The 12,977-nt window shown below is 50.9% G+C and overlaps 1 protein-coding gene across 1 annotated transcript; it reads right to left on the bottom strand.

Annotated features, from left to right (window-relative positions):
• Positions 1-735: 735 nt before the first annotated feature.
• ZNF114 (zinc finger protein 114) lies at positions 736-11,430 on the bottom strand. The gene is made up of 3 exons (XM_030299770.1): positions 11,326-11,430; positions 4,410-4,536; positions 736-2,521 (listed from the first exon to the last, which is right to left on the bottom strand). The coding sequence occupies exons 1-3, from the start codon at positions 11,326-11,328 to the stop codon at positions 1,419-1,421; spliced, it is 1,233 nt and encodes a 410-aa protein (XP_030155630.1). The 5' UTR covers positions 11,329-11,430; the 3' UTR covers positions 736-1,418.
• Positions 11,431-12,977: the final 1,547 nt, after the last annotated feature.

Genomic DNA, 12,977 nt, shown 5'->3' with positions numbered 1-12,977 from the left:
GAAAGAGAGCAACGGGAACTTAGTTAAGACAAAATGAGTGACGCTCTCGTCTTTCGTACAGCTTTCTAGGAATCCAAGCCAGTGAATTCTGTCAGGATTGCAAGATCTACCCACTATCTGTTATGAGAAAATGTAGAAAATGCATTTACAAACCTTCAACAGGGCTAACTCTGCAAAAACAAGTCTATGGACCCTTATACTTACTAAAGAGGATGAGAAGAATGCACGTGGCCAGGCAGTTGACGGAAGTCAGCCCCATGGGACTGAAATGAACATCAGAACACGTGTCCCACAGCAGCATCATAAAGACCACATACTCGGACCATAATGCAGTCAAATCATGACCAGTAACAACCAAGTGACAAAAAAAAAAATGTTATCCCAGAGCACACCAAACCCCAACTTGAATTAAAGGAGGCTCAGGGGCGCCTGGGTGGCTCAGTTGGTTAAGTGTCCGGCTTTGGCTCAGGTCATGGTCTTGAGGTCCATGAGTTCAAGCCCTGCGTCGGGCTCTGTGCTGACAGCTCGGAGCCTGGAGCCTGCTTGGGATTCTCTGTCTCCCTCTCTCTCTCTCTCTCTTAGAAATAAGTATTAAAAAAAAAATCAAAAGATAAATGAGGCTCAAACAGGGCCTCGTGTTGGTGAGAACACCCATGTGTAAATACTAACAAAGCTACTACATATTGAAAATTCAGAGCTGAAAAGGCACACAGAGAGTACATTCATCATCTCGGAGGATTTTATTAGAGAACCAAAACTGGAAAGGAATGAATTTTGGTCCCAGATGAAGGATGAGGCAAGGCAGTGGCAGCAATCCTAACATTTACTGTGTTTCTCTCCTACTATGTATTCATCTGTGCCTTGGAAGCGGGGAGACTTTCCTGGACTTATTACAATCTTAGAATCATCTCCAGGATGTAGTCTCTTGGGTAACTTAAGGGGCGAATGCTAAAAGAGGCATTTCTCATGTTCCTTACTCCCACGACGAGTCTCCAAAGTGTGAATTCGTGCAAGGATTACATTGAGACAACCTTGAAGGTTTTTCTAGATTCCTTAGATTCATAGGGCGTGTCTCCAGTGCAAGGGGAAACGTCTAGCAAAGATGAAAAAAGATAACAAACTTTCCAGAGACCTTACCTACATAGGGTGTGAATATGTCAAGGTGTTGGGTTCTCACGTTTCTGTTGTTCAGGGAAGACTCGAGCTCCCTCCCAAAATGTCCTCATGTGCTTGTTATTTCGAGAAAACTAATGAAACTTCTCCCACACTCCTTTCATTCACAGGACCCCTCTCAACTGTGAGTTTCGTTTTGTATTTTTTTTCAAGTTTGTTTATTTAGGCAATCTCCACAGCCCACGTGGAGCTTGAAAGCGTGACTTTGAGATTGCGCTCTTCCGAATGGGCTAGCCAAGTGCCCGTCAACTGTGAGTTTTTAGATGGTTTTTAAATCTGTGAGAACTGATGAAGGCTTTCCCACATTCCTCGCATTTATAGGGTTTCTCTACGATATGAACCCTTCTATGTTCGGTAAGCTTTGAGAACTCATTGAAGGTCTCCCCACATCGCCCACATTTATAGGGCTTCTTGATAATGTGCTTTTGCAAGTGTTTGTTAAGGTGTAAGGAATATTTAAAGGCTTTCCCACACGTCTGGCATTCGTAGGGTTTCTCTCCGGTGTGAATTTCCATGTGTCTCACGAGGGACGCCTGATACAGGTAAGATTTCCTACATTCTTGACATTTGTATTTCCCCCCTCTGGGCTTAGTCTCCTTGCGTGAGTCAGAATTTGCAGGGTGGGCAAAGGATTTCTCATCTTGCTTATTCTCGTGATTTGCCTCTGCCGTACAGGATTGCCTCTGTGCCTCATGGATCGAGCTATCTTGGAAGGTGATTCCACACGGATCGGACGCGTAGGTTTTCTCCGTAACGTGAGTCCTGCATACGTTGAGGCAAACGTCTTCACCAAAGGCTTTTCCAAATGGATCCCATTCATGAATGTCCGTCCCCATGCGAATGTTGTCATGGCTGTGAAGCACATTGTTGTAATCGTGAGGCCACACGTTTGACTCCGGCCCCGTCTGACTCCTCACAAACGGGATCAAGACAATGCTTTGCCATAAGAGTCTATCATATCCGTAGTTTTTATAGATCTTTTGATTACTGGTTAGGACAGGATTTTGTTTCAGGATATCTGAGCCCCAGTTTGGGATACGGTTTCTTGCGGCATCTCTCCGGGAAGGCACAAGCTTGGAGCCTGGTTTAGGATCGTCCTTCGTTTCGCGATATTCACAGATTCTGACCGGAGACTCGCCCTTCTTGTGAACGCCCGCAGCTTGCTGCCACTTTCGGTCCCTTTGCTTGGGCGGCGCCCCTGTCTCGTGGCATTTCCAGTCTTTTCCCCGCGGGGAGGGCCGGGAACTGCGGCTCACGGCACACACTCGGTTGGCTCCTCGAGGGGTCTTCTCGGCGAGAACGTCCTGCCGGGGGGTTGAGTTTTGGGTCTTACATTGATCCAGCGAGTCTGAAATAAAGTGCGCAAAAGTCAAGTTCTTTGTGGAGAGCGAAGGTGGGTTGGGGATGGGTTGGGGAGGATAAGACAGGGAAGTGTCCAGGTGGGTTTCTTGTCAAACGGTCACTCTGCACGAGAGGGAAGGAAGAGTGAGCAAGAGAGCGGAAAAACATCAGGGATTTGGGCCGTGCCGGGAGCTCGACTGCAGTGAGGAGGGGTGCTGTGTGGACGGGACCTGCTACAAAACGCTTGTTCAGGGATCGAGGAAAGGAGTCGTCTGGAAGGTGTAGCCTCATGGAAGAGAACCGGACAAAGAGTCTGCCATGGACTGTTTTTGTGTCGCCCAGAAATCCATTATGTTGAAGCCCTCATCCCCCATGTGATGATGGGATTTGCAGGTGGGGCCTCTGGGAGGTAACCAGGTCTAGATGAGAATGTGACGGTGGGGCCCCCACGATGGGACTGGTGTCCTTACAAAAGCAGAACGGAGCTCACTGTCTCTCTAGCACGTGAGGACACAGCAGGAAGGCGGCCGTCTGCAAACCAGGAAGAGAGGCCTGGCTGGGAACCAAACCTACTGGCACCTTGACCTTGCACTTCCCAGTGAAGAGACAAATGTGTGAAAGCCACCTGGAACATGGTATGGTGTCAGCCCAGACGGACTAAGACAGAGTCCGTGTGTGGCTTTAAAGGGGCACAGGTCTTTGGGACAAAAAGAAAGAATAAAAGCCTGGGCGGTTCTGCTGCATCTTAGAGTCTTAGCTTGCCTCCCAGATGAAATGGATTCTTTCTTTTTATTATTCTTAATTTTTAAAATTTTGTTTGAGAGAGAGAGAGAACGGGGGAAGGGCAGAGAGGGGGAGAGAGAGAGAGAGAGAGAGAGAGAGAGAGAGAGAGAATATCCCAAGCCCCACAGAGCCCGCTGCAGGGCTCAAACCCATAAACCATGAGATCGTGACCTGAGCCGAAGAAACAAAATATAGTCTGGCCACACAGCGGAATAGGATTCAGCCATAAAAAGGGGTGATGCGCGGATAGCTGATGGCAAGAGGGCTGAACCTCGAAAGCATTGTGTCAAGTGAAGGAAGGCAGACACGGACGACCACGTTTTGTCTCATTCCACGTATATGAAATATCTAGCGTAGGTCAATCTATAGAGACAGAAAGCAGATTAGTGGTCGCCCAGGGCTGGAGGCGAGAGTAAGGGAGTGACCGGTTTGTGGCCCAGAAGGTCTCCTTCTGGGGTGATGGCAGCTCGGAGCCTGGAGCCTGCTTCAGATTCCGTGTCTCCCTCTCTCTCTGCCCGTCCCCCGCTCGCACTGGGTCTCTCTCACCAATAAGCAAAAGAAAAATAAATTCCACCTTGTAAAATCCTTCCTTGTGAGGATTCCTATCTGCCTGGCGAGCAGGTGCAGGGGTAAACTTACCCCCCTGCACCATTCCCAGACCTACTCCTTGCTCGCCCAAATGGGAGACCAGACTAGGGGGTGCCTCCTTGAGATCCTGGTCACGGGGTGGGGGTGGGGGGGGATAGATAGCGGTGCCAGAAACAGAAACTCCCTGAAGCAGGCGTTCTGAAGCCAAGCAAGTATGACTCTGCCGCACCTAAGCGGTCCCTCCGCTTCCCTCACGCATGCGCTAACACCCTCTGCGCTCCGTGTTCACCCACCTAAGGATCCCCCGAGGGCTGTTAATCGTGAAGCGAATTCAAATGAACCGCAACGGACAGAGTTCCCCTCTCATGGGGTCAAACCCTGCGTCCACCCCCGGGGGGGCAGGGGCCACAGCGCCCTGCTTAACGGTCCTGGCCCCGTTTCTCAGCACCCCTCCGGGAACTCAGGAAGGGCCAGACTCGCGTTGGGCCCGGCCACGGGTAAGCAAGGGAGGGTAGCATCCTCACCCACGGAGGCCAGATTCCTGCAGTTCTCCAGCATCACGTCTCTGTAGAGATTTCTCTGCGCGGGGTCCAGCAGGGCCCATTCCTCCTTGGTGAAATTCACGGCCACGTCTGTGAAGGTCACGGCGTCCTAAAACAACACGCCCGTTTGGGGCGCTGTTACCGGCGGAGTCGCGACCCTTCCCAAGGACAGGCCGAAGTCCTGACCCCCCCCCGCCCCCCAGTACCTATGAATGTGACCCCGATTTGGAAATGAGGCATTTGCGGATTCGCAAGGGGTACCAGGAGGTCACGCTGGAGTAGGTGGGCCCTATTCCAAACGACCGAGGTCTCACAAGAAGAGGAAATCTGGACACAGACACACGGAGGGGAAGAATGTCACACGATATTCTTCAGAAGTGGAGACTGGGGTGGGTTGTCTGCAACGAAGGCGGGCCAAGAAAAGGCGTTTGCCAGTCGTATATTAAGCTAGCCCACCTCCCGGGGCGCCTGGGTGGCTCAGTCAGCTAAGCATCTGACTTCATTTTGGCTCAGTTCATGATCTCAGGGTTCGTGAGTTCGAGCCCCGCATCAGGCTCTGTGCTGAGAGTTCGGCTTTGGCTTCTGTGTGTCCCTCTCTCTCTGCCCCTCTCCCACTCGGGCTGTGTCTCTCTCTCTCTCTCTCAAAAATAAACAAACACATAAAAAAAAAAAGAATGAGTGAGATCTCTTATCCATGGATGTAAAGTGATATCCTGTGGTCTGTATATACATACACACACACACACACACACACACACACACACACACAATTTAAGGGAAAGAGAGAGAGAGTGTGGGGGGGGGAGGGAGGGGCAGAGGGAGAGAGAGAGAGAATCCCAGGCAGGCGCCACACTCAGCTCGGAGCCCGATGTGGGGCTCGATCCCATGACCCTGGGATGACGACTTGAGCTGAAGCCGAGAGTTGGACACAGCCGACTGAGCCACCCAGGTGCCTCCAAACCCTGTTTTTTTTTTTTTTTTAATTTTTTTAACGTTTATTTACTTTTGAGACAGAGAGAGACAGAGCATGAACGGGGGAGGGGCAGAGAGAGGGAGACACAGAATCCGAAGCAGGCTCCAGGCTCCGAGCTGTCGGCACACAGCCCGACGCGGGGCTCGAACCCACGAATTGTGAGATCGTGACCTGAGCTGAAGTCGGACGCTTAACCAACTGAGCCACTCAGGCGCCCTTTTACAGATATTTTATATGCACTGCAGGATCAAAGGGACCGTGTTCATAAGGAAGCAAGGTTTTTAGCCCGAGAAGAAAGATTTCAAATCTAAAATTTTAAGAAGTCAGGGGGCGCGCCTGGGTGGCTCAGTCGGTTGGGCGTCTGACTTCGGCTCAGGTCATGATCTTGTGGTTCACGAGTTCAAGTCCCGCGTCGGGCTCTGTGCTGACAGCTCGGAACCCTGGAGCCTGCTTCGGATTCTGTGTCTCCCTCTCTCTCTCTCAAAAATAAATAAAAAGATTAAAAAGTCAGGGCGCCTGGTTTGCTCAAAGTCAGAAGAGCGTGTGACTCTTGATCTGGAAGTTGTGAGTTCGAGCCCCACGTTTGGCGAAAAGATTATTTAAAATAAATAAACTTAAAAACATTTTTTTTAGAGTTCAAAAGTGGCCGACTTTAGGATAAAGTATCAGCAGGAACCACACACACACACACACACACACACACACACACACGCACTTCCCTGGCAAATCTCTGGAGAGAAAGCGCCCAGAAGGAATAAGCAGGAAGCCCTGAGAAATGGGCTGATTTAGGAAGAGAAAATCCACAGGGTGAGTCTGAGGGACCCTGTGCTGTCAGAAGGCGGAGAAGCCACCCTAGACTGTGTTAAGAAATACAGAGGCTGGAAAGGAAGGAAGGAAGGAAGGAAGGAAGGAAGGAAGGAAGGAAGGAAGGAAGGAAAGAAAGAAAAAAGAAAGAAAGAAAGAAGAAATACAGATGTTGACTGTTAAGGGTCTGCCAATGGCCCAGTTTGGGAGATTCTGAACCGTAACTGTGCAACTGATTGAAACGGACTCGTTACTAACATGTGAACTCATCATGATCCCCAAAAAGGGGAAACCAAAGGGGCCATAAAACAGCACTTCTCGGGGCACTTGTGTGGCTCAGTCGGGGAAGGCATTAGACTCTGGATTGCGGCTCAGCTCATGATCTCTTGGTTCATGAGTTTGAGCCCCGCGACGGGCTCTGGGCTGACAGAGCCTGCTTGGGGTTCTGTCTCCTCTCTCACTCCCTCTGCTCCCCTCCCCCGCTTGTGATCTCTCTTAAAAAAAAAAAATTAAATAAATAAGAATAAAATAAAACAAAAACCCTCAGGGGGCGCCTGGGGGGGCACAGCCAGTTAAGCATCCAACTCTGGATTTTGGCCTCAACTGCACCAGGAGGGGTCACGTGGCTGGGACCTTCCCACGCACCAACTGCTCCTGGGTGGTCAACGAAAGGGAGGGGAGCGAGTGCCCGTCACACCATGAGCCTCTACGAGGAACGAATGGCACCTATGCCTGGTGTTTGCGCCCTGCCTAAAAGGAATCCGGCTCCCGGGGCGCCTGGCTGGCTCAGTTGGGAGAGGGTGCGATTCTTCTTTTCCTTTTTTTTTTTTTTTAGTATATATTTTTTAATGTTTGTTTATTTGGGCGGGGAGGGGCAGAGAGAAAGGGAGAGAATCCCAAGCAGGTTCCACGCTGTCGGCGCCGATCCCGGCGTGATACGCACTGTGTACTGTAATTTTTATAGGTAATTTTTATATGTTGTGTGGGGCACCTGGCTGGCTCAGTCAGTAGAGCATGCGACTCCGGATCTTGAGGTCACGGGTTCGAGCCCCATGTTGGGCATGGAGCCTACTAACAACAAAACAAAACAAAATAAAACAAAACAAAACAAAACAACCTGTTGTGTGGATGCAAACTGCTACACTCATATTGTGAAAAACATTTCTTTTACACAGAAAACCCGATAGCCCTGGGGCACCCGGGTGGCTCAGTTGGTGAAGCGTCCAACTTTGGCTCAGGTCACAATCTCGTGGTTTCTGGGGTTGAGCCCCGCTTCCGGCTCTGTGCTGTCACGGTGGGCGGAGCCTGCTTCGGATCCTCTGTGCCCCTCCCTTCCCCACCCAACTCTCAAAAGTAAATATTAAACATTTTTAATTAAAAAAAAAAAAAAAAGAGGGGCGCCTGGGTGGCTCAGTCGGTTAAGCGTCCGACGTCGGCTCAGGTCATGATCTCACAGTCCGTGAGTTCGAGCCCCGCGTCGGGCTCTGTGCTGACAGCTCGGAGCCTGGAGCCTGCTTCGGATTCTGTGTCTCCCTCTCTCTGCCCCTCCCCCGTTCATGCTCTGTCTCTCTCTGTCCCAAAAATAAATAAACTTTAAAAAAAATTTAAAAAGAAAAAGAAAATCTGACAGTCCCAAATCTACTACCTATAATTCCACTCCAAGATTTATATTGTGGAACTGCCTTTCGAAACTGAATCGGGTTCCCCAGGCCTGGGGAGGAGCCTGGGCCTGGGATTTCTAACAAGGTCCCGTTTGTTGCCCATTTTGCTGGACTGCAGCCTGCACTTTACCAGCCGAGTGGCAGGGGACACTCTTCCGCGTGAGAAGCAGGAAGGACACCTGGACAAAAGTGATCCCGGCAGTTCTGTCCGAGCAGCAGCCAAGGTGGGGACCGTTCCACGTCCCTAAGCAACAGAGGGGCGGACTCAGTGACACCCTGCAGAAACCTGGGAACTGCACTGTTTTCAGGGGAGACGTGTTGAGGCGCAAGGGGTGAGATGTCGCGATATCTAAAAGTCTCTCTCAGGTGGTTCAGCAAAAAACAAACAAAAAAAAAAGTGTGCACGAGCATCTGTGAACACGCACGCGCATACAGCCAGCCAACAGGGCAACCTGCGGACCTGACTTTATGCGACCATGTGTTCATATACAGACAGCAAATAAAGCAAAATATTAGCAAATCTGCAAATCTTTACGTTTCCATGGGTATTTGTTTTATTATTACTATACATTCACCGCAGGTCTGAAAATGCTTCAGATATACACTTAACGGGGATAAAAAGGAAGACCGAAAGAATGATCGACAGAACATTCAAGATGGCGGGGCGCCTGGGTAGCCCAGTCGGTTGAGCGTTCAACTCTTGGTTTTGGCTCAGGTCACGGTCTCAGGGTTCGTGGGTTTGAGCCCCGAGTCAGGCTCTCAGCTGACAGTGCGGAATCTGCTTGGGATTCTCTCTCTCTTTCTCTCTCTCTCTCTCCCTCTCTCTCTCTGCCCCACCCCCACTCAAGTGCATGCTCTCTCTCAAAATAAATAAACTTAAAAAGAATTTCAAGATGGTGATTAACCCCAAAAGGAAGCAGGGCAATGGGGTCAGGCAGGGATGGGCCGAGGGCCTCTAACCAACAGCAGTGTCTGATTCCTTAACCTGAGGACCTACCTATTTATTACATTATTTTTAAAATTCCGGGGAGCCTGGGTGGCTCGGTTAAGTGTCCAACTTCGGTTCAGGTCATGATCTCGCAGTCTGTGAGTTCGAGCCCCGCGTCGGACTCTGTGCTGACAGCTTAGAGCCTGGAGCCTGCTTCGGATTCTGTGTCTCCCTCTCTCTCTGCCTCTTCCCAACTCATGCTCTCTCTCTCAAAAATAAATAAAACTTGAAAAAAATTTTTTAAAAATCTACTTGTGGGGTATCTGGCTGGCTCAGTCGGTAGAGCGTGCAACTCTTAATCTGAGTCTCAAGCTCAAGTCCCCTGTTGGGCATGGAGGCTACAACTAAAATAAAATAATTAAAATAAAGTAAAATAAAATAAAACTAATAAAAAATAGAATAATTCTACTTGTTAAGTTTTATGTACTCTTGTCTTTATGAAATTTTTCATAAACTTAATTCATATATTAAAGCTTAATTTATTCTGCCATGTAATCTTACAGCCAATTCATCCTGGCTTTTATTTTAATTTACTTTTGAAAAGATTTTAAGTAATCTCTATCCCCAACGTGGGGCTCGAACCCACAATCCTGAGATCAAGAGTCCCACACTCTGCTGACTGAACCAGGCAGGTACCCCTCATTCTTGGTTTTAAAAAGCTTACTAGTACAGGGGCTCACGGCTGGCTGTTTGCAAAGCGCGTGACTCTTGATCCCAGGGTTGCGAGTTCGAGCCCCGTGTTGGGTGCAGAGGTTGCTTAAAAATAAAATCTTTAAATAGCGAGAGAGGGGGAAGAAAAGCTTAGTACAAGAGAACTTTCTAATTTTTTTTAGATGTTTATTTATTTTTGAAAGCGAGAGAGAGAGAGAGAGAGAGAGAGAGAGAGAGGCCGACACAGAATCCAAAGCAGGCTCCAGGCTCTGAGCTGTCAGCACGGGCCCGATGCGGGGCTCAAACTCACGAATTGAATTCCCACATCTTAAATATACTGATTCCGTTTAAGAAAGAGGCAACCATAGTACGTTGGTCTCAAAAATGTCACCGGTTTACATGGGTTCCCCTTGTATTCACTACTCTGGGGTTTACGCGAACCCAGGTTTTCACAAAACAGAACTGTGACCCTCAAATAATATAAAGTCATTAGGTGCTTGGGGCAAACAGGAGATTTTTAGGCAACCCTGCCATTGTGAATGAACCGCCTCCCAGCCATTCGTCCCGTCCCCCAAGTTGCAATCAGACAAGGATGAAACCAGCAGCAAAGACAAAAGGACTTTTGTCCCTCCCCTCCCCCACCCTTACTCAACTGTTTTCTAACTCACTGATAAACGTTATTCCCTAAAACTCGTAGCCCATTTGACATCCTATCATATCGGTAAGAAGAGAACATTCCACTCTTGCCTGGGGGAATCTTGAGTCACTGGGACAGAGAAGCGGCCTCGCCTCCGATCTGCAACCTGGGGCAGGACTCCTGATAAGGGGTTTGGGACACAACATTCCACATCTATCTTGACCTTGTAGTTTCCAAGGGAACGTCCAGACCAGATAACTCCTTTACACTGGGCTCAGTTTGAGCCTATCTAAGCCCGGGTCCATTTACAGACACCTACCCTGAATTACTACCACCCCCCCCCCCCACCTTGGGATCCTATAATAACGCCAACCCTTCCTTCCGCAGGTTCCTCCCAGGTGCGATCGATCTCTCTCCTTGCAACAACCCATTACAACGGGGGCTCCAGGTGAGTCCCTGGCGATCTCAGACACATTATAATGTTTGGGACAGTGGGAGAAAACAAACGAACAAAGAGAATGTGTAATTTGGGGTCGTCTCAGGGAAGCAGGTGGGAAAGAAAACCCCCACGTCTGGCAGATAGAGCGCATCCCCCCTCCCTGTGCGCTGAGCTTCCCGTGAACCAGACCTTCCTGGAGGAGACTAAGGACAGGCAATTTGTTCAGACCATGGGGTTCCATGCTGACAACTTCACTTGAACTCCTTTCAACGTGTTCTTTTAGAAACGCTCTCTACGGAGGTCTCAGTCCCCCACCCCCAAGAAAGACAGTGCTCACTGGACCAAACCCAGACCCCGAAATCCTTTCTCTAGGAGAGGAGAACCCGATGGCCACCCTCTCCATGTGAACGTGCCCGGAATTTTCCTAATCGCTGAGGGACTCCAACACTGAATGGGTCTGAACAGCCCCCCTCCCCCGCTCCTGCCCTCCCCCCCCAACCCCTCCCTCCCCCCCCCCCCCCCACGCTGCACGCAGGTATCTCCCTGCCCACTCCAGGGACCACAGCGTGGAGGGACCGCCCCTTCCCCCGGCGGCTTTTAGGGCTCAGCACGTGGGCCACTCTCGGCTTCCCCTCTCCTCCAGGGCGGAGGCAATCAGGCTTCCGCAGACAGCTGCCCCCGACTCCCCGGAATCCGACGCGGTCCCGCCCGCGGTGTGGATCGTGCGACAAGCCGGCACACTCACCATCCCTGCTGCACCGGCTTCTGGACGCGTCTGTGGGTGGCGCAGCCCAAGAGCTCATTCCCTGCACCGGATAGAGGGTTGCAGGGCTGCAGACGAGAGGGGTGGGATTGCAAAAAGAACAATTAAATAAGCAAACAAAATAAAAAACCACGCCCTCACCACCACCCCCACCCCCACCCCCCCCAACAGGGATCGACGACAGAGATTCATCCTGCGCGGGCCTTTTGTATCTGCTTCCGGACCCCGGCTCCTCAAAATGGACGGTTTAAGGGGTGGGAGCAGGGGAAGGAGGAGCCAGCAGGAAGGGGATCCCGGGACTTGCCCCCCCAGCCCCACCCTGGGACCCCACCCCCCACCCCCCGCACCCAGGGTCTCGACCCCAGCCACTTCTGCTCCTTAGAGGCGTCCAGAAAGAGAGGCGCTTCCCAAGGAAAGGAAGACTTTTTTCTGCCCTGGAAGAGGACACGGTCGGGAGGAGGGGTCCTCAGTTTCCCTCTCAGGCCTCCCCCTTCTTTTCCTTCCGCTGCCTTCCTCTCCCCGCGAGCGTTGACCAGCCCGGTGACCTGCGAGGTCTGCGCCAACAGTTGTAACAAAATACTGTGCTGACCGTTACTGGGATTGAACCGGCGACCCTCCCGCGAGGAACAAGAACGTCCTCCGATCCCCAATTCCAGGGAAAGAGAACAGCTGCCTGAATCCAGCCGGCGAGGACGCGGCCCCCGCTCCCCGCGACCCTGTTAAAAACAACAACAACAACAACAACAAATCACCTACATCTGTTTAAACTGGAGGGTCACCTGACCTGCAGGTGCCGGCGAAGAGTGTCCGCGGAATAACTTCAACCCCGACTGGGGATTTCTTTTGGAAGGTCCCCAGCCAGGCCTGATTAACATTCCGCCCCCCCAACCCCGCCCCGTTCCCGCCCCCTCCCCGCCCCACCTCCACCCCTGCTCCACCCCTCCTCCCCTCCTCCCCTCCCCCAAAGACGGAGGCCAGCGCAGCCAGTTCCCCCGCTCTCTAGGAAAGGGCAGGGAACCGCTGAAAGTCAAGTCAATTAACCTTTTATGAAATGTCTCCTCTCTAGGAATGCAATTCTACCCTAAAGCTTACGTTGCCTATTATTACTCTGTACCTAAACGCGTCTTTTAAAAAGTAATCGCCCACCCAAGGTCAGTCTCGAACTCACAACCCTGAGATCAAGAGTCCAATGCTCCACTGACTGAGACAGCTGGGTGCCCCTAAACTTGTGTTGGAAAAAAGACTTCATGGGGCGCCCGGTTGGCTCAGTCCGTGGAGCACGCGACTCTTGATCTTGGGGTTGTGAGTTCAAGTCCCACATTGGGTGTAGAGATTACTTAAAAACAAAACAAAACAACAACAACAACAACAACAACAACAACAACAACAAAACACTTCTGGGCGCCCGGGTGGCTCAGGTGGTTAAGCTAAGCGGTCGACTTTGACTCAGGTCATGATCTCCCCGTTCCTGAGTTCGAGCCCCGCCTGGGGCTCTGCTCTGACAGCTCCGAGCCTGGAGCCTGCTTCCGATTCTGTGTCTCCCTCTCTCCGCCCCTCCCCTGCTTGCACTCCGTGTCTCTCTCTCTCTCTCTCTCAACATTAAATAAGCCTTAAAAATTTTTTAAAATATATTT

The sequence above is a fragment of the Lynx canadensis genome, chromosome E2, assembly GCF_007474595.2.
Source record: "Lynx canadensis isolate LIC74 chromosome E2, mLynCan4.pri.v2, whole genome shotgun sequence".
Taxonomy (NCBI): domain Eukaryota; kingdom Metazoa; phylum Chordata; class Mammalia; order Carnivora; family Felidae; genus Lynx; species Lynx canadensis.
The sequence above is the reverse complement of the archived record's forward strand: the minus strand, read 5'-3'. Positions and strand labels throughout refer to the sequence as shown.